Source organism: Heloderma suspectum, chromosome 3 (genome assembly GCF_057233095.1).
Source record: "Heloderma suspectum isolate Gila_16-S chromosome 3, 16-S_ref, whole genome shotgun sequence".
Taxonomy (NCBI): domain Eukaryota; kingdom Metazoa; phylum Chordata; class Lepidosauria; order Squamata; family Helodermatidae; genus Heloderma; species Heloderma suspectum.
The window spans coordinates 265,060,256-265,081,635 of record NC_139460.1 but is presented as its reverse complement, the minus strand read 5'-3'; the positions used below and the strand labels follow the sequence as shown (position 1 = coordinate 265,081,635).

Genomic DNA, 21,380 nt, shown 5'->3' with positions numbered 1-21,380 from the left:
CTCTTACGAGCGCAGAGCCAAGAATGAACTGCACTGCCTATGAGGTGGCAGGGGTGGGGAGTCAGGTCTCTGGGACCTGAAAAGTCCTATGGCCACCTAGACACTGTCTAGCAGCCCTAGGATTGCACCCTAAGTCTCATAAAACGTAGGCACATTTAAACTTCCACAGAATTGTCACATTTCACAGGTTAGGGGTACATGTTATGACTTGAGGTTACTCTTAGCTTTGTGTGTGTGTGTGTGTGTGTGTGTGTGTATGTGTATGTATGTCATATATGCTATCAATTTTCAGAGTTCAGCATGATGTGCTGAACCTTCTAAATGTACATTTATTTCACCAAGCGCCACACAACCCCACACATCAGAAAGAGATTTTAATGTCTGAGGTCTGTAGCAATACAAGGTTTCATCTGTACAAAGGACACAAGAGATCAGGGTTAAATACAATCATAATGAACAATGTTCCAGGGTTCATAACCCTCACTCAACATGTATTACAACCAACTGAACCAACCATTTGAAGATACACTTTAAAAAACCCAAAGTTTGTTTTAAAAAATGTAGACATCTTCCAAGAGTCTATAGATGCACTTCTTCCAGCAGAATTCAAAGATGATTCTGGGTCACAAAGGCATTTTATTGCCTTCAATGCTGATTTTCACAGCATGGGACGTTCTGCTTTTTTTCCTGATGTCTGTGAACTTCCGCATTTGTTTGTCCAGGCGGCTGACCCCTTTCTTTGAGCTTGCCTGGAACTTGAAAGAAAACTTAGGCTTACTATTAGGAAGAGGCTGAAATTTCAGATTAGTTGTGTGTTTTTTTTTAAAGGACAAAACATGCATGCCAAACTCTTCTAGCAGCTGCTATCCTTCAATTCAAAAGCTGGTAAAGCCACAGGAGAATTCGAACAGCATATTCTCAAATGATGGGGTGTAAGCAGTTACTATAAATACAGAAATGAAAGCTTTGCTATCAGAGAAATAAGCCATTTTATTGCCACACCAGAGAAGCACAGAATCTAACATTCTTGTAATATGGAATTAACAGTCTAGCATCAGCTTTATAAAGTACACATTTTATAATGGTGGGCAATAACAACTACTCCAATACATGTAAACTAACAGAAAATTTCTAGTGGGTTACCAAAAGCCCACAGAAACGTGGCTATGTACAAGACTTAGGGCACAATCCTATGCAAGTTTAGAAAGAAAAAACATCCTACAACTCCCAGCATGCCCAGCCAGCCATGCTGGGAGTTGTAAGACTTTTCTGTCCAAACATGTATAGGATTGCACCTTTAGACAATCAGGAGCTGTGTACCCAGTGTGCCAGCAAGTCCTCAAAGACAACAGTGCAATATATAGCCTACACAACTAAGGAAAAGAGAATGGAGGAGAAAATAACATTTACAAGCTTCCTTATACTAAACCAGACCATTGGTCCATCTAGCTCACTGTGGTCTACCTCAACTGGTAGCTACATGCCAGAGGTCTTTCCCTAACACTTGTTATCCCAAATCCTTTGAACCAGGGATGTGCTGTGCCAATGAATTGTGGCCCCTCTCTCCAACAGCTGTATTGTTTTCTCCTGCTTCCCCTTTGAGTGCTCCAACGCAAAAGCATTAAAAACAATTCAGAACAGCCAGGCCTTACGTCTGGGTGCGCCTCAGCACTAGTCATGTCACAGGCCTACGGCATCTGTGCGAACGTATTTCACACATGATTTCCATAGCAATTATTATGCTGCCTGGGGTAAAGAGTCACTCTTCTGAATATACAAAAGGTTGGGTTTTAAACACGTCTAAAATGCAATAACACTGCAACAGAAGTACTACACTGAGGGAAGACATTGTGCTCTCATCCAAAATCTGGGGAGGGGGGAAGATTGCATTTCTGTTTATCAATTGTTTCGATTAACTTCACTTGTAAACCTAAAATATATTATGATGCAAATGAAGGGAGGGAGGGAGGGAGGGAGGGAGGGAGGGAGGGAGGGAGATGCTGGTGTTTTTTTCATGATGGTGTGTTTGGAGGAATCCCATGTAAAAATCATACAAATTCAGGAAGATCCATTTTACTCTCTAGCACTTCATTCATTCTCTCTCTCTCCTGACCCTTGTGCTACACCTTAGTCCCCCTCCAGCTGCTTCGCTTCTCCCCTGCCACCCCTCTGAACACTCTGCTGCCTTCCCCGCAATGATGCCCCCCATAAGCTTAACAGGCATTGGGAAAGGATTCCCTCCCCTGCCTTCCTATTCTTATTGGGTGGTTGGGCACACTGCAAGGGGAAGTATCTGCTGAAGTTCCAGCTGCCTGCCACTGTTACTTTCCCATGGTGCTCCTGGGCCTCATATTAGGAAGGAAGGGGCAGGAATTGAAGGGCCTTATGGGTGCCATATTGGAGATGACAATATTAGATACTCATACCTCAACTTGCAGGAGCTTAGTTAAAACAAAATATTTGCATTTATTTATAAAGGGCCTTCTCTTTGCCCATGAAGCTCAGTTGGCTCCCTTTTGCTGTGTTCCGCCAGACTGTAAAAACATTTTTTTTTAAATTTTGGCAGGCCTTTGTTTTATTATGCAATGTTATATTGTACAATTGGTATTAATTGTTGTAATCTACCCTGAGTGGTGTGTAAGCAGTAAAAGGGTGGGATAGAAATCCTTATATAAAGGAATGTCACATTTGTGCCATCTTCCCTCCAAGGAGCTCAGAGCAACATTCTTGGGGTTCTCTCATTTTACCATCAAAATACGAGTAATGTAAGAGTAGGCCAAGAAATAGTAGGCTTGCCCACATCCATTCAATGAATGTCATAGCTGAACAGATTTGAACTTCTGCCTGAGCGTTCTGAGTTTTGACTTCATTTGAGGGGCAACCCAAATAAATGCTGCTAATTTCCTCTGGCCTTCCTTGCAAAACACAGTTTGGATCCAAAGATCGACCTCTCCAAGTGGATGACACTTCTACCGGTTATGGTGGTGGTCCAGATTCTCATCCCTGTTTGCAGGCTCCTGCACTCCTCGAAAACTGGCCCCAGAGTGACATTTCAGGGGATGCAGGAAGCTGCACAGCAGGAGAGAATATGTATGTAGATAACTGAAAGTCACAGCAAAGTGGCACCTAGGCCTTAATTGTGCCACACACTAGTTTTGTTAGAAATGCAGGTTGTTAGGAGAAAATAGATGACCCCCACCACCTCCTGGTCTTGCAGGCAAAACTATATTCCCTCATGGAGCAGGATCGTTGGATCCAAGATAAAATATTCTGGCTGGATTTTCAGATTGTTTCTTTAGATACGACAGTGAACTCTTAAGGTGGCAAAGATAGTAGCTTCCTTTATTGCTTTTGCCTAAACTACTATGTTGGCAGATATATTTCTGAAGTTAAAGGGGATCTTAGGATAGGAGACTGCCAGATAAGTGCTAAGGTAGGTGTCATCCAAGATCTGTGAAGAGTATTTTGAAAATGCTATCTATCTTGCTGACTACGTGAAAAATGCCAAGACAGATCACACCTTTCTATTCCTCAAAGAGAAGTTAAACTTAACTATAAAATATGTTATGCAAGTTAGTTTATCCACCATACGATGCTTGAAGTTAAAGACACAAGCTTGCATTACCCTCCCGCAGAACTGTGTTTAAAACTGTTCTCATCACAGAGAAATCACATTCAGCTATAAAATCATCATACAGGGTAACCTTCCTACTATAGATGGCCCGGATAACTGTTTTTAAAATTGACTGTGTCCCTGATGGAGTAGTCCAGCTTTAAAACTCAAAACTTTTGAGGTCATTGGATACCCACTCACAGAACTTTTGGGGAATGGATAATCTGACAATGGGAGGTGACTCCTTTGGCTCAAAGTTTCCCAAGTGATAGTTAGTGGATACATGCTACTTTGTCTGAATATGTAGCACTGGCAACAGTTAAAGCACATGCACTGTTCACACCTCCTTTGAGGATACCTCTCAGACCTGGGACAAGCAGAATTACAAGGCTATAAGGGCATCCTGTTGCCTTCAATGCTGAACTTGACAGCTCGATGCACTTTACAGAGTCGTTTCTGTTCAGCAAACCGTCTCTTGTGTTTTTCCAACCGGTTAATACCTTTCTTAATAGTCCCGGGCTAGAAACAACATCTCAGTTAAAGGATGGACAATTGATAAGAACAGAAAATTGTAATACATTTAATGATGCCTCATTCCACTTGCCTTAGTTTACATATAAAATATGAATTAAACTCAAACAGCAGTATCCAATACGGCACAAGCACTAATGTAAATTACGTTGCACTAGCATGAGGAAGCTCTAGTGGAATACCAATAGTGTGAACTAGCATGACAGAATTCTCTGGGGAATCCTGTCATGCCAGTTCACACTATTGGTGTTGCACCAGACGTCCCTTACGCTACCTCAACATAATTTATGTTAGTGCTCATGCTGCACCTGTTCTGCCCAAGGTGTATGAATGGACTTAATCTAGTTCCACGTAATGAAATGGAAGTGCGGGGATGAGGAACGATCTTTTGATGGCCCAATCCTCAGGAAAAACAAGAATAGTTCCAAAAAAATTACTCTGGAATGATTTAAAGAGTTATATCAAGGAGGATCTCTTCCTACAAATGGTCCAAGATCACTTCTAAGCAGAGCAGTAATCTAAGATTGCAATCCTTACTGCTACCAGTAATTGATTTTCAGCTCTTTCCAACAATGCTTTGAAATAAGAAACTAATCTAGCTGGATTTTCAGATTGTCTTTGGGCAGGATAGTGACCTCTTAAGGCATCTGCAATACATGGATAGAAACAATGTGATGAAGCCTGAAGAAAAGCAGCAGCGAAAAGAGGCTCAACTGATTTCCATAATATCTAACCTAGAACTGATCTGGGCACAGTGTTGCAGAATAAATGCCTTCCCTCCACCCTCAGTCACTTACTCTGGAAGATTCCATTTCCACATTCCACTTTGGTCTCACTACATAATCCTTGTTGGAGGGCATTGGGACTCTTGCACGAGCACAAAATCCTGGATCACCAGGTCTAAGAGCTCTGAGAAAATAAGATGCTGCTATGTAACATGAGATAGCTCAAACATTAAGTCTCTCTCAAATTATCCCCTTCTCTTATCTCCACTCTGCCCCCCACTCCCCAAGTTCCAAGGTTCTCTCCATCACAAGCCAGAGAACCAAAGTCTGGAGATAGCAAAATGGTACTTTAAAAAGGGAGAAAGACTTACTTTTCCTCTCCAGTTAACACCTTCTCTAAGTCTCTGCGGGGCGTTTGACCACCAGAGCTGTAAAGACAGAGGAAAGAGATTTCTTACTGCAGGAGAATTAACATCTTCACCACAGTCTCTCTCCCACAAACCCAGAGAAAAGGACATTGATAAAGTGCCTTTGTAGGAGCATCCACGTCCTTTACATTAAAGTAGGCATATATAGCAGCCCCCATAGAACAAGGGACAATTGTCAACTGTAGAAGAGGAAATATGGGATGTGGGGTAGGGACAAGTTTGTGAAAATAAGTAGGACTTTGATAAAATCAAGACTCTATCAACTGAAGTGCAAGTTTCAAAATGATCCAGGGAATGGAGTTTAGTGTGAGAATGACAACTGGCCTAAGCTATAAGTCAGCAGTAAGAAAAATAGTTGCTCAGCTTTTAGGGCCAAAACGCTGAAAGGCTTTGCATATACACATAGATGCCTACCTGCTCAACCGCCTTCGCTGCGGCATCTGCTCCAGATCTCTCTGTTCTCTTTCTTCTCTAGTCATTCCCTTGTAGTTTGATGTTAGACCAAAAATAGGCCGAGACCACTCATCTGTTTTTTAATTAGAACAAAAATTGATGAAGTTGTGCAGCAGTGCTGCATGCACACACAGCAACTGAAAGAACCTCCTTCTACCCAAAGCAACTTTGCCATAGGCATCCACTTGCATTGCTTCACATTTAACAAGTTGCACTTACGATATAGCATATGATGGATCACATGCTAGTACTATTTCTGTTCAGGCACTAAACACAAGATTCCTGGCTTACATTAAAAAAAATGTTTCTAGACCTCATGTCTCTTGAGCTAAATTTCAAACTGTGATAAATGTGTACACACTGTATCAGCAGTTTAGCCTCTACTGCATTCAAATCCAGATCCAAATCTTTATTGCCTAGCTGAAGGCCATCACCAGTCATTCAATAATACAATAAAATGATGCACTGTTCAAAACAGAATTAAAGTTTAACATAATCCATTACTGTGTCCAATATATATCTGGCATCTTATACAGTGGTAAAAATTATAAAACATTATGGAGATGACTAATAAAAAAATAAAGACACAAAATATATGTCTAAGACGCTTTTCTTGTGTTAAATAACAAATTAACAGAACACATTGCCTGTGATCTTTTGGTTCACAATCTAGTTTCAATTTACTGCCAATAATGTAACCTAAAGAGATATAAACCTCAGAGAATTTAAGGCATTTAAACTCTTAAAGTATCATAGTAAAGATACTGAAACAGAAAAGAGCATTAACATTTTAAGACTATACATTCTGGTTGCTATCAAGTCCAGCTCATGTACAACAGCGCTGTACTTAGTTTGGTGTAAGCATAACTTTAGTCTTGGCATATGTTATTTAATTGCAATATATTATAATGAAGCAAAAGAAAAGGAAGTTAAGAGCCATACAAGCAAAAAAATTAATACAGTCCTCATATCATCAGAAGTAGTCTTGTATAAGCTTGTAGATTCTTGCATCACACTCACTTTACAACAGAAGAAACTGCTGATGAAGAACACAGCTCTGCATCACAAAGTTTACTTACTAATTAGTTTCCCTGCCATGTCCTTGTTGGGCCGTGACTCCTTAGGGTGTTTATAGAGATACATCACTGCTCGCCCAATCCCACTGTGCTTTAAGGTCTCTTGGCTCACACTAGGCAACTGAATAGACACAAACATAGAAAACATTTATCTGCTAAAAGCCCGGAATTGTAGACTGTGCTTTGTAGGAGATGCAAATGTTTTAGAAAAGTAGAACAGCCTTCGCCAAATTGGTGCTCTCCAGATTTGTTCAACTACAGTTCCCAGCATCCCCAGCCAGCATTGCCTGTGCAGACAGCTGACTTAGGCATACATATGACGCTATCCCAGCCTATAATTGTGTGTGTGTGTGTGTGTGTGTGTGTGTGTGTGTGTGTGTTCGTTTGTATTCCTTCTCTAGGCATGTTCATTTACCCCTTTTCAGAGACTCATCACAAAGTTATAGGCCTGGTCTTCCATAAAAGGTATGCCGACTCTGCAAGCTAGGTATAAGATGCTAACCTCTTGCAGAATCTTCAGAAGCTCTTCTCGAATTTTCAGTGCTGGAAGACTCCGGTCTGGTAAAGGAGAAAGCCACTCCTTAATAGCTGACATCACACCACTGTCAATGAAAGTTTCCTTCAGGTCCTGCCTAGAAATTTGGAATGAAAGCCATCAGTCTTACTGAAACAATTGTTCCCACTGAAATTCCTCCAAATTCACCTTGAACTTAGCTTTAGGCAAATTTCAGGGGCAACTCTACTCCAATCTCCCCCGGTATAGACAGAAGTTTTAAAACTGTCACAACATACATGTTAACATGTAAGTGTTAGGCTTAAAAATCCTAACATTTAAATTAATCTCAATTTAAACAGTAAAGCAAATATGTTTAAGAGCAAGGTTAACTGCAGTACTTTACACCTAGGACTGAAGCAAGGGTTTATTAGCATACACCAGCCTTCCCCAGCCTGGTGATCTCCAGGTATTCTGGACTACAAATCCCAGCATCCCCCTATGGAATGTGGGGTGGTAAACGTAAGAGCCATGCTAGATCAGTCCAGCAGCCTATCTGGTCCAGCATTCTGTTCCCACAGTGGCCCACCAGCTGCCTGTGGGAAACCCACAAGTAGGATGTATGTACAATAGCACCATCCCGCTCATGTTCACCAGCAACTGGTCTACATAGACATGCTGCTGCTAATACCGGAGGTAGCATATAGCCATCAGGACTAGTAGCCATTGATAGCCTTCTCCTCCATGAATTTGTCTAATCCCCTTTTAAAGCCATCCAAATTGGTGGCCATCACTACATTTAGTGGTAGTGAATTCCATAGTTTAACTATGCACTGTGTGAAGACATACTTCCTTTTAGCTGTTCTGAATCTCCCTGCTGCAACACATCAAGCTTTCCCTTTTCCAACATCATGCGGAAAAATAATGAGAAGAATCTCACTTACTTTTTAAGGTGCATAACTACAGTTGGAAGCAAAGTTAGCTTCTTTAGTGCAGGTTTCTTCTGTGTATTCAACTGCCTGTCTTCCTGTGGGAAGTTATAGATATAATGAAGAATAAGCAAAAAGAAACCAGAACACTCAAAAATCCCAGTACAGAAGACTTACAAGGCAAACTGATTTTATTACAAACTTGATGTAACAGAATTACTAGGAGAACAAAACCACAAGGTAGCAATTACATTTTTGTAAACTTCACTGGCATTTTGGTCTGCCTGATGCCACAGCTTTAAGCAATGATAGAGCTTATCTGCAAGTTATTTCTTTTTAATCTTGAAAACAGTACAATTATTTGATTACAATGTACAATCCAGACATTAATTTTCACTGCAGGCATTTTATGATTGGAGAAAACCTGACAGGGCATATTGATAACACAAGCAGAACATATGGAAAGGTTTGTGTGGGTTTTGTTTTGTTTTTTTGCAATATAGGTTCTTACACCATTGATGTCATATTAATGTATATATTTCTGCATTTGCGTAGGGGCAGTGCACACAACATCACTGCTCTCCTGCTGAATTCCCAGGAGAGTCTACTCACTGCTAAATTGGGGCGCTTCAGCCAGTTTGATGCTCCATCCTTTGTCTCCACTCATCTTGCTATCACCCCATTCTCGACCTGGTTGAAGCCCTTCTGCTACTTAGTTCCTGCCTAATTATTGGCCTCTGTCCTCCCACGTTCCAAGTCAATTCTTCTACTCTACGCTGGTGCTTCTATCAGTCACTAGCATCCCTCTAATGCCCAGAATCCCTATTTCCTTGCTGCCATTCTCTCACGCCATCTACTTACACTTGTTTGTATGGTTTCCTTCTGCCAGTCAGCTGCTGCCACTGCCACCACCTAATCGGCTCTCGCACCACTACCCCACTGGTTAATTATACACTAAACAAGGGAAATTCTGACTGTTGACTGTTGTGTTGTCAATGTCTTCACCTGCCTCATTTCTGCAACTCCCGTAGGATGGGAATAATGTAAGAGTTATGACAGGGCAAACTTTACAAGCAGTACTAAAAGAGTGCTTTGAGAACCTCTTTTGAATTAATTTACAAATTTACAGATAAGCCCTTCAGTATTTGGAAAATTATAGCTTTCAGCTCCATTCAGCGCTACTCCTGCATAATTGCTTTCCACAACAGAGAGCTGAAAATAATTACTTTTGGGTGAACTGAAGTCACATGAGCTTTGAATGCAAGACACACACCTCTGCTGCTTCATTCATCTTAACGATCATTGCACTGACCACATCGTCAGCATCGCTAATGAATGTTCCGCCATCACGGTTGCGCCGGCGCTTGCCACTCATGCTCTTCTTCCGTTGTAACATCATGTCAAAATCTGACATGAAGTCCATACTGAAACATAGAAGGTTTAAATAAAAACAGACTGGAATGACCCCCTTACAGCCTGATGAATTTTTGTGTTGGGTCACTTTAGTTAATCAACATAACTGCAGCTCAGACACTTTATCTGCTTGTAAGCATTATAGTAATGTAGAGTTTAGAATGATATAATGTAGTCCTAACAATATAATTGTATAGGCCAGCAGCCTTGAGAACTATTGAATGCAATGTTAGGGCGCTGCTGGGGAAAGCAGTCGTTTAAAATAAGCTGGGACTTTAGCTATCTGCTGCCACTCATCTTGCATTGAGCGTGCTGAACACCTTTCAGAATCCTGAAGTGAAACTGTCCTAACAGCAAATCTGGAATGCCTTTAATAGGCACAAATTAAATAATTTTGGAGCTCAGTCAAGGTGGAGCTGCAGCACATTAGCTAAAATCTAAGGAGCACAGGAATACATATTCTTTTCTTTACTGCTTCTCTCTGTCTTACAAAGGACTTGTGGGTTGTAATCAAGTGTTAGGGGCAGATACAGATTACTGGCTTTTATATTTTCAAAGTGAGAATAGATGTTGTTTCTTTGTCCCAATATCCTAGGGTGCAATATGGGAACTTTTATCATTTACTCCATATTCCTAGTCTCCTATGCTATGGCATCCTTTTCTTCCACCCCTTTGGTTTTCTGGCAGTTTTTGTAATAATCACAATTAAGACTCACTGTTTTCCTCTTTTGATATTGTCATCAGAGTCTGAATCATCTGCTGCTCCTTTCCTTTCTGCTTTCTCTTCCTCCAAATCCTCCTGGTTAAACCCCTTGGATTAAAGTTAATACAAGTCAATGCATTTACAGATGACTTCTCTAAACAGAGCTCTGCCACAGCATTTATAAACCTTTTAATATTTCTCAAGATTCATACTAGCATCCAGGCCGCTACTTTCCTGACCACTAAGAATATGTATATTGTATCCAACAAATAGCAGGGCTGACAAAGGAGTACAATTTAATCCAGCAGTAGCGTAGCGTAGCATAACCAGCCCACTAAATTTATATAGTTATAGAAGCTTCAAAAGAAAGGAGGAAGTGTGGAGAGAAGATGGAAAAGGTAACAATAAAGAAGTTCACAATATACTTACGGTAAACTCCTCTTCTTCCTCATCTCCAGATTCTCCAAATATATCTGCAATAAGGTTTCTGCAGAAAAAAAGATTCTATTTATTTTCTCATTCATTCCCTGCAGGCATGCTATCAACAGCATGGGCTTTTACTGACAGGATGTCAGCATGTTTGTTCACTTAGTTCTAACAGAGTTAAAAGCCTAAAATTCAGAGCTCCAGCAACTGCACTCTGCCTTCACCTAATTCATCAACCCTGTTCCCTATAACAATATATATGTCCCATCTACCCACTGTTGTTCCAGATCCTGAATTTGTCACTTCCATACTTGAAAGGAACTTACTCTTGCTCATTTCCTGATTCACTATCGCTTCCAAACAGATCCTTCTCTTCTTTTTTCTTCCCATCTTCGGCCTTGTCATCATCGTCCTCACTATCTGAATCTATGGGTTTCTTCTGCTTCTCATATTTCTCTGCTGCAGCATCACTATCTGATTCATCACCATCTGAGATTATGCGTCCTTTTTTTGCAGCTGCCAACACAGATGAACAAATTAATACATGCATCAATAATTGAGCCACCTTGGATGAGAGCAGTCAACAAGTGCCAAGGAGGAAATCTCCTTCATTTAACATTACGAAGAAGAGCAACAGAAATGGTTAACCAAGAGTTAACAGTCTCTTACTCAACTGAACTTTACAGAAAAATTTAAACTCATATACCAAGCAACAGCAAGACGCATGTAATGAGCCCATAGCTAACTAACTAAGGACTCAATCCCATGGCTGCTAGTCAGCAGCTAGACAACTATAGGATAGGTTGGTTCCTGGAGAACTGACCCCACCTATCCCACGCCGCCTCGTAGGCAGCACGGATCGGCCCTGTGCTTGTAAGAGCAGCAAAAACGGGGTGTTCCCAAGGGTGGGGTGGGGAGGTTGGAAATGCTAGTATGACACATATGTGTTGTCCGGCCGTCACTTCCTGCGCCCTGAGGTCCCACGGCTAGACAGCCAAAATTGACTGTCTAGCCATGAAAGCAGGGCACGGGGAGCAAGGAAGAGATCCGCTCCTCACCACTCCTCCTGCCCTGCACTGGATAGGCGGTCAACCCTGGGGTTGGAGGCGACCGTCAATCCACATAGGATTGCTCCCTAAGTTTCCTACCCTAACTTTACTGAGGCAAGTTATCCAGATGAGGCCAACAACCAGATATTTCATGACCGTCAGAATGATGCAGAATAGCAGCAGGTATGGGAAGCACAGCGCATTAATCCAGTGGCCCACTGACTGGTGCAAAAATCTTACCTAGTGGTCAGGATAGTATACTAAGGTAAATTGTCTTTAAAAAAAATAATTTTGGATTCAACTACCACTTACACTTTAGGAAGCATACTTTAGACTTACATCACAAGTCATATACTATCAAGAATAAAGTTAATATACAGTTTTTTGGGTGAAGCTTAAGTCGCAAGTACAGTTCTACAAATGTCAAAGGAAACCTGTACACCCTGCCTTGGTGCCCCCCACCCATTCTTCTCCCCTACTGGACTAAGCGCAGGCAAATGAAACATACACAGCCTTCCACTTTCTTCTGCTTAGTGGTGCAGAAAGAAGAGATGGAATAGAAAGCACTGAATTGACAGCGCAAGGTCCACAGATCAAACTCATCAGAGTCAGGCTAGATAGGGAAGTCATAACACCTGCTGCAGCTCCAAGGGGCCCCCCCCCCCAACACTTGGCTCAAGAAAACAGATGTTCAGGGCTGCCTACAAGTTCTTTGATCCTAGTTTGTAACAGGGGAGAAGGATAGATTTCAGATACTAAACTGCCTTTGATTCAGCTTTGGCAGCTGGGTGTAAATTTATGATTAAAGTCCTCACAACTATGTTTTATAAGGCATTTTATTTTAAATAGAGTCCTAAACTTATTATCTCCTAAAGGAAATCAACCCTGACTGCTCTTTGGAAGGGCAGATACTGAAGCTGAAGCTCAAATATTTTGGCCACCTAATGCGAAGAGAAAACTCTCTGGAAAAGACCCTGATGCTGGGAAAGACTGAAGGCAAAAGGAGAAGGGGACGGCAGAGGATGAGATGGCTAGATAGCATCACTGATGCAATGAATATGGACTTGAGCACGCTCCGGGAGAGAGCGCAGGACAGGAAGGCCTGGTGTACTATGGTCCATGGGGTCACGAAGAGTCGGACACGACTGAACGACTGAACAACAACAACAACAACCTTATTATCAGTCTTGGATATTCTGACAGGAAAATTGCTACTTGTTGGAATCAATTTGTTTTCCATAACTGATTAACATGACTTTTGGCTAATTTAAATATTACATGATGCATAGCAAAGTCCCATTCATTTTCTAAACATATTTGCCTGATTTAGAATAAATATTGTTTTCAGTAATGACAATTAGTTATGACAATGTGGAAAGGAGGGAGTTAACTTGATCTGATAATACGGTACTGTTTTTACTTTGAAAACCACTCCTTCAGGTATGGTAGCACCTCAGCAGAAAAATCTCTAGAAAGGGTTTTTAGCAGCTAATATTGCTATAAATGAATAAATCTACCCTAATGCAGCAGTGCTTCTGACATGAATAAGATTCCAAACATACAAGTGAAAGCAGGTTTCTACAGAAGCAAGCAATATAAACTGTTTCAGTAAAAGAATGAATGAAAGTATCCCAGAACACAACATTATCACTTTGGCATTATTAGTATTGTTACTATATACTTTTCCAAGAGCTTCAGTTGAATGATGTTTTACGTTTGTATTTCCCCCAAACCATTAGAAAGTGTCACTGATATTGTTAACACATAACAGCCTTCCTCATCCTAATTGATCAAGTAATATATGACTCTGAAGAGGATAAAACTCCCCCTCCTTGGCATCAGTTCTTCCTACCTGAACATGCAGGGACTAAGGGCCAGTTCACATATGCATGTTCATCACTTGAAAGGCTGGTGATGCAAGTGGTGACACGCAGCTATGAAGGAGCTATCTCAGATCACATCAGAGGCAAAATGTTAATATCACCATTTCAATTAAGTCAGTTCATACATTCAGTTGGGAATCATCAGTTACTGAATAATCAAGTGAAGAGAAATCATGCAATCCACATGCACTGTAAACTAGTTCTAAATTAATATTTCCTTACATGTTTTTTCATCATCCTCGCTATCAGAGAGGACAGTAGCTTTCCTCTTTGCCGATTTTTCCTCTTCTTTCCCTTGTTCCTCATCGCTGTCTATTTTTCGTTTTTTAGGACTGTCTTCATCCTCACTATCAGAGCCATGAAGTCTTTTTCCTATGGGATCGCTATCTGAAAGTTGAGCACCATTCTCCATTTCCTCCTCTTTCTCATTTTCTCTGTTGCTCTCACCTGATTCTATTTTTGGTTTGTTATTGGGACCATCTTCTGTTTCAGAGTCACTGGGCTGAACCTTTGGCTCCTCATTTTCAGAGTCACTGGCAAGAGGTTTTGCAGCCATCTCGTTCTCTGAGTCAGTATCATTTTTTTGAGGGTCTTCATTTTCTGAGTCACTGGCTGGATGCTTCTGCGGCTCCTCATTTTCTAAGTCACTCGTATGACCTTTATGAGACCCCTCATTTTCAGAATCACTGGCCAAGTGTTTCTGAGGTTCCTCATTTTCAGAATCACTATCATGGCCTTTAGGAGGCTCCTCAGTCTCAGAATCACTGGCCTCATTATTTATAGCATCCTCATTCTCAGAGTCACTGGCATGGTGAACTGCATGATCCTCATTATCAGAGTCACTGTCTTTATCTCTATGAGCCCCTTCATTTTCAGAGTCACTGGCATTATGATTTGGGGCATCCTCATTTTCAGAATCACTATGTTTTTGTAGTGGAGTATCTTCATTTTCAGAGTCTGTCATGGGATTTCCTCTAGTTTGTCTGTCATCTTCTCCATCACTAAGCTCGTTCTGGAAAAAAAATAATGCCATGCAAGCTATAATAGACAAGTTAAAGATGAACAAAGCAGGAATTTACCTTATCAAAATTTTTCGGTACTGTAGCTCAAAAAAGTTTCATAAAGAAATAAGAATTACAGCGCAATCCTATGCATATTTACTTAAAAGTAAGTAGCACTATGTCCAGTGGGGATTACTCTCAGGTACATGTGCATAGGACTGCAGCCTTAAGTCTCTTTGCATCACAGCTATTGCTTTCCATACCATACTCAATCAAGTTGATCAAAGTGATAAAAGCATATGTAGGTATGGGATTTTGGCTATGCAACCTACTCAAATCTAATGAATGCACTATGGAGGAGTTTCCCTAATACTTTACTCCATTAGAAAGTGTCTGCTTGCACAAGATCTTGTTGTACAAGAACCAAAACTCCAGTACTTAAAAGGAGCCCCTTAGGTTGCCTATATACCTATAAACCCACCTTTTATCCACAGCTGTAAAACTACTGAGAACTGCATTCATCAAGTGAGTTTTGCATTAGAACTATTACAGACAGAAGCAATGCTCTTCAGTTTGATTTATAATTCCCCTAAGAACACAGACATAACAAAATACCAGCAAGATTTTAGTAGTTGTTGTCTCCTGAATTTTAACTTGCAGCTCAAACATCTTAGATCCTAAATGTCAAAGTGATGTGGGCACACTCTCTCATCCACCTAATTCTGTGCATGCAGGGGTACTCTGGGCTTGTATTCCTTGAGCAACAGACCCCATGCTGCATAGCAACCAACTTTAGACAGTGATAGGAGTTTCAAAGACAACTTGTGATATTGCAGGGAGTCTGTTGTTAAGAGGAAAATCATTTTAAAAGCCCTCTGGGCTAGCTCACGCCCTTAGGCTCATCTAAAGCAGCTCTTTGGATCACAGCTCATGCCTGCTAGTTTAAATAATAACTCTAGGTGGAAGGAAGCAGAAAGATATTAACTAGGGCATCCGAATATTAAATTATCCTGGTAAAAGTACTTATTTTTGTGAATTACATTTTTAGGGTGCAATCCTATCGGGATTGCCATCAGCCTCCAAACTTGGAGGCTGCCAGGAATCCTCTGCAGAGCGAGAGGAGCATGAAAGTGATCACCTCCACACTTCCCACACTCTGTATTTCAGTTCACCTGTCTAACTGGGGCATCAGGGACGGGGAGGGAAGGAGGCTGGAGGATACCTCGTAAGCCAGCCTCCCCAGTCCCCTCCACTCCCATGGGAACGCCCCAATTCCCTCCTTTCCGAGGTTGCTGTCATGACCTCAGAGAGGCAGCTGGTGCGATTCTCTCCATGCTGGCTGTGAGGGGGAGGGGAGCTCATACTCCTGGGTCAAAGATCAGAGCACTGTCTCTGACCTCAGATCCAGGAATCCAAACTATCCTATGGTCCCACAGATGCCATCTAGGGGCCATAGGATTGCTCTCTTAGCCTCTTAAATGTATTGCAACTTGCCAACTGTAGCATTGGCTTCTACTGTTGCCCCATCAGATTAGCAACCTATAGTTGTTTGGAGAACTCAGACTGCAATCCTATACACACTCACTTGGGAGTAAGCCCCACTGAACTCAAGCAAACATGCTTACCACAAGATCCAAGTTCAAGGCTTCTCTTTTGTTAGTATTTGGTAATTATCTTAAACGCATTCTAGTGTACCAAGTCATTTCAGTTTGTTCTATGCAATTTAACTGACCTTTACAGTTATTTATTTATCTTTGCTTATCAACAAATACCCATTTCCACTGCTAAAATCACACATTAAATAAAATTATTTCAAAGTCTGAACTTGAAAGTTATCTTCTACGTACTCTCCTCCATCTAGAAAGCTAGTAACACTTGCAAAAACACTGCCATTCATTGCTTCCTACTGAAGTGTTTGGGGCTGTTTTAAAGAGTCATGTTAACACCTATATTAAGTTCCAAGAAAAGCCTTTCTTCCTACATGCATGAGCCACAGTTAATACTTTTTCATTTGGTTCCTTGAAACTATTTCATGACTACCTCTGAATGTTGTCCTATGCTTCCATTCTCTGATCCAGAGTGCTGCTCATTTCCGTTATCTTCCATGTCCGATCCTGAATCACGCTCATCCTGTACTGGTGTGGCTCCACCATCATCTGCAACAGGTTATTTGTTTTTAAATCAGACTAAAGCTTAACAGCAGCTTTCTCCACCTAGAAACAACTAGATATTTCAATTACTAGTAACAGAAATAGGACTCCTAACTGACATTCTATGTGTAGAATTAGAGAAATATTGTTAGTTGTGACTAACTTAAGTCCCATTATTTCAATGGGTCTATTCTAAGTATGACTAAGTCTAGATCCAGCCCTCTGTACACAGATAGCTTTGGCTATTGGATCATATAGAAATGTAATAAATAAACAAAAAATAAAAATAAAAATACAGACTGAATATCCTCAAAGATTGCTAATTTTTTTACATTCTTAAAAACGAGGACTATGATGAAGATAAACAGTATCAGAAACAAGTGACAAACTTCTTACTACAGAATTAATAGGCTCATCAAAAATAAATTAAACAGACATGATGGTTTTCATGATACAGTCACACTAAGGCAGGCTTCCATCCTATAACTAGTTACTATGTCAATCATGTCATCTACAACCTAGTCAGAGTCATATGCAACTGTAATAGTGGCATTATTACAGAAGCAACTCATCTCCAAAGAGGTTTCAACAGCATTTGATACACTTGTTAGAGATTCACAGACCATATAAAGATGAAAACTTTAAGAATTTGCCCAAATAAACAGTTTCTCACAATTTTGAGAAGTACCAAGGGCTGCTCTAAGTTTCAGCAATTCAGGACTGATTCTGTCATTACATTTTGAACTTGGGTATAAATGCTTAAATGCAAAATGCATGAGGCCTCTCATCATGGCCCTTTAAAACATCCAAAGGCAAGGGCTCAGTCGCAATTGCCACTTCAGAGTATTGTAAAGAATATGTACCAAATTTTCTATGAAAGTTTTATGTAATGTATACTCAGTTAACTGTGCCCAAGTACAAATTATAAATGAGAATAAACTCTCAGTACTACTGCAAAGCAAGGATACAAATGGGAGAGAAGAGGGATGTTGGCTAGAGCCTTCAGTTCTGAAAGGTGCAACTTATGGCCCACATAATCATTTTCAGGATCCCACACACTACACCAGCTAGCAAAGCATACTAAGTGGAAGACCAGCCAGAAAAAGACAATGCTTGAGCACAGGGGTCAAGCTGCAGGACCAATACAGGACCCAACTGCACCTTATAAATGTTCCTGTTCTTTGCCCAGGAGCAAGATCAGCACTAGCAAAGCAGTAAGGAGGACATTACTGGGCTCAAAGAAGTGCTCTCTCTCACAGCCTGCCCCCAAACCATGAAGGGCAAGCCTAAGCACCCCACTGATCAACAGGGAAGTAATCTGAAGGAGCTCTCACCTCCTTCCTGTGAGACTGTATTCTCAGAGGTCTGAAAGTAAAGGTATGTAATACGGACACATGATCTCCAAATATTTGTGGTTAAGCTTACCAGCGCGAATTAGGAAGAGACTCCAAGGAATCAACTACCTGCTGCCACTTAGCAAAACCCACATCCCCCATATGGCCTAACGGCTGTACTACGCACACACTGTTAGAATAAAAGGGTACAATACAAAGTAAGGCGCATCGCCGTTTTGACACATCAGAACTAGCCAGCAGGCAGCCTGCCCCCTCCCGCTCAAGCGCGTGGGCTCCCCATCTCATCACCCTACTCGCATCTATGACACCCGCTCCCACGACCACTCAGCCTATCAATCCCATAAACCAGGCTGAGCAGACCCTCCCAGCTCCTCCGACTGTACCTGACTGCTCCCCACCGAAATACTCCGTCTCCATAGCCCCGCCTCCCACTACTACCGGGCGACTAGCGGAGGGGGCGGGGCTCCGATTTTGGTGGCGGGGACCGGAGAGGGGCGCAGAAACCGGATCGAGGTGGGGGAGGGAAGGGGGGAAATCACCTTCCAGTTTCTAAGCCGGAAGCAACAGTGTCCACGACCTTCCCATCCGCCCCCGCGCCGTAGGTGGGAACTTCCGTAACTCTGAAATGGCGCCACCCCTGAACGGAACTCAGAGGTCCTCGCGCATGTGCGATTTACGTGTCAGGACTATCGCGTGATGGCGTCGAGGAAAGGCGTAGGTTCCGGGAGCAATCCTCTGAGAGCCATAGAGATAATAACGGATGGAATAACTCTACTCATGAGATTGCTGGTTCTCTTAGACTCTATTCCCTCCGCCCCCCAAACCTCAAGACAGCAACAGTGGCGTTCCTACTCTTTCTAACTCTGGACTTACTTCATGTGAAAAATACGTTAACTTTTAAAACGTCTTACATTTAATCCTATCTTTCCTCTAAGGAGCTCAAGAAAACATACATAGTCCTTCCCTCTCCGTTTCCCATTTTATCTTCACAACAGTCCTGTAAGATAGTTTAGGCAGAGAAATATACTAACTGGTCCATTCACCCAGCTGAATGGGGATTTGGACCCTGGTCTCCTCCAGTGACTCATGTTTCGTTTTTAAACATTTTTTTTTAAATACCCAGCCAACGTCAGTACAGTCCATTATCCTCATATGGGGGTGGGGAAAAGAGAAAAAGTGGTCTACGATAGTCTTACAATGTCGTCCATTGTTGTTAACAGTGCAGGTTAGAAGTCAGTTTGGATTTCTACCGGATGCTCCCCATACCAAGCTTCCTTCAGGTTGCAGCAAAGACCAACCCCAGGCCAAATAATTCAGAGCGCAATTGCACGCAGCTTTGCTTCTTATTGATTTGCATGCAGACGCAGCCCGCTTCCACACTTTTAAAACCCGCACCTTTCCCCCAAAAGACCCTGACTTAGAAAGGGTATGAACTTCTCGTTTTGCTGCTACCTTTAGATTTGGGGGGGGGGGGACAGAGGCACACGGATGCCCAACCACAGCGGCGCTAAGTTTCAAAAGAGAACCCGGGTTTCTCCATTGCTTTCTATGAGGAGCTCTCACTTCCACCGCGGGGCGGGGCGAGCATAATAAAGTCAAAGGAACTAGCACGGTAGGCAGCTTCTGCCAATTTACGAATTATAAATCTACGCTGAGAGAGATTAACACAATGTCGCGTGGCTTGAGAACGAGTGTAATGGCGGCAGTTTGCTCGCGAGAGGTGGCTGTCTCGCGATGGGAGGTGGTGTTGCCCTTTCTGTGGCGGGTGGGGATGGTTTGAACGGCTCATGGGCGGCTATATAAGGGTCTGGCTGCTCTGTACGACCTCGCTGCAACCTGTCGCTCAGGCTTACTTTGGCCGACGAGTCTCCGACGGAGCTGGCCTCGCTGCGTGGTCTTCGGCCTCAGAAATGGAGCGCGCCGTCACAGTGTCTCCCTTTTTGCCTCTGGCCTGGCCCTTTGGCTCGGAGATACACGGCACGACACAGGTTGTTCATGCTGCTAAGCCCCGAAGTAGTGACGGTTAGGGTAGCAAGGCCCGGAGAAACAACCCGAGGGTGCCTCCAGACGGAGCGCTCCTAGCGCCACCAACCAGAAGGCGTTGTGTAGCAGTTGCTTTTCTTTTTTACCCTAACCGATTTTCTGCCTAAGGAAAAAAGAGAGAAAATGTGGGAAAACACGGGGAAAGGGATATGAGTGGAAAACAAGGACGACGTCTGGGCCCCCCACCCTAGTAAAAATCTGAGAATGAGGCAGGGTGATGGCACTATAAAAGCCTTGTCAGGAAGCACACACACAGCTTGAGGAAAAATGGGAAAATATAGGGGTGGGGAACCCATTTTCTTCCAAGGACCACCCCCCCAGCCTCTTGGGCGGGGGAGGGGGAGGGGTTGTCTTTTTCAATTTTTCTGTGGTTTTTTTCCAGGCCTTCACATTTGCAGTTATGCAAAATAAGCACAATAACCTTTCAGAAGAGCAGTGACAGGTGATGACACAACTCTGGGGTTTATTCCCATGTAAGTGTTCAGAGAAACTAACCTTGGAGCCTGGTTTTGTGTATGCTTACTCAAAGGTCTCACTGAATTCAGTGGAACTTACCCCTCAAGGAAGGCTTAGGATTGTAGTCACGCAATAATATTTTATGTGTGTTTACTCACAAGGAAATCCCACTGAATTCGATGAGACTTTGTCCCAAATATATGTATTTAGGTAGGTGTTAACCTACCCATAACTAAGCATCATTGAATATAATGGGGTAGCTGAGTAAACATGCATAAGAGGACCATGCCATTAAAAAAAAGTTTTTAAAGTACAGAACATTTTAAAGTACAGAGAGCCAGTGTGGTGTAGTGGCTAGAGTGTTGGACAGGGAGCCGGGAGATCCGGGTTCTAGTCCCCACTCAGCCATGGAAGCTCAATGGGTGACTTTGGGCCAGTCACAAACTCTCAGCCCAACCTAACTCACAGGGTTGTTGTGAGGATAAAATGGAGAGGAGGAGGATAATGTAAGCCGCCTTGGATTCCTTGCAAGAGGAAAAAAGGCGGGATATAAATGCAATAAATAATATTTTTTTCTGTCAATCCATAGCAACTTGAAAAAATAAAAATCTAAATTCTCAAGGCAAATTCCTTGCTTGTTACACATTTTACTT

General features: G+C 42.2%; 1 protein-coding gene across 5 annotated transcripts; it reads right to left on the bottom strand.

Moving 5' to 3' along the window:
• Window positions 1-357: 357 nt before the first annotated feature.
• Window positions 358-20,585, bottom strand: IWS1 (interacts with SUPT6H, CTD assembly factor 1). Of its 5 annotated transcripts, none has more exons than XM_084846769.1 (14): window positions 20,082-20,585; window positions 16,764-16,879; window positions 13,945-14,734; window positions 11,117-11,306; window positions 10,794-10,851; window positions 10,378-10,472; window positions 9,522-9,672; window positions 8,264-8,346; window positions 7,329-7,458; window positions 6,830-6,947; window positions 5,712-5,823; window positions 5,241-5,297; window positions 4,942-5,053; window positions 358-755 (listed from the first exon to the last, which is right to left on the bottom strand). In XM_084846769.1, the coding sequence occupies exons 2-14, from the start codon at window positions 16,827-16,829 to the stop codon at window positions 624-626; spliced, it is 2,094 nt and encodes a 697-aa protein (XP_084702895.1). In that variant the 5' UTR covers window positions 16,830-16,879; window positions 20,082-20,585; the 3' UTR covers window positions 358-623. The 5 variants fall into 5 exon arrangements, with proteins under 5 accessions (XP_084702895.1, XP_084702896.1, XP_084702891.1 ...); XM_084846770.1 differs by lacking the exon at window positions 20,082-20,585 and adding an exon at window positions 19,681-19,941; XM_084846765.1 differs by lacking the exon at window positions 20,082-20,585 and adding an exon at window positions 18,612-18,828.
• Window positions 20,586-21,380: the final 795 nt, after the last annotated feature.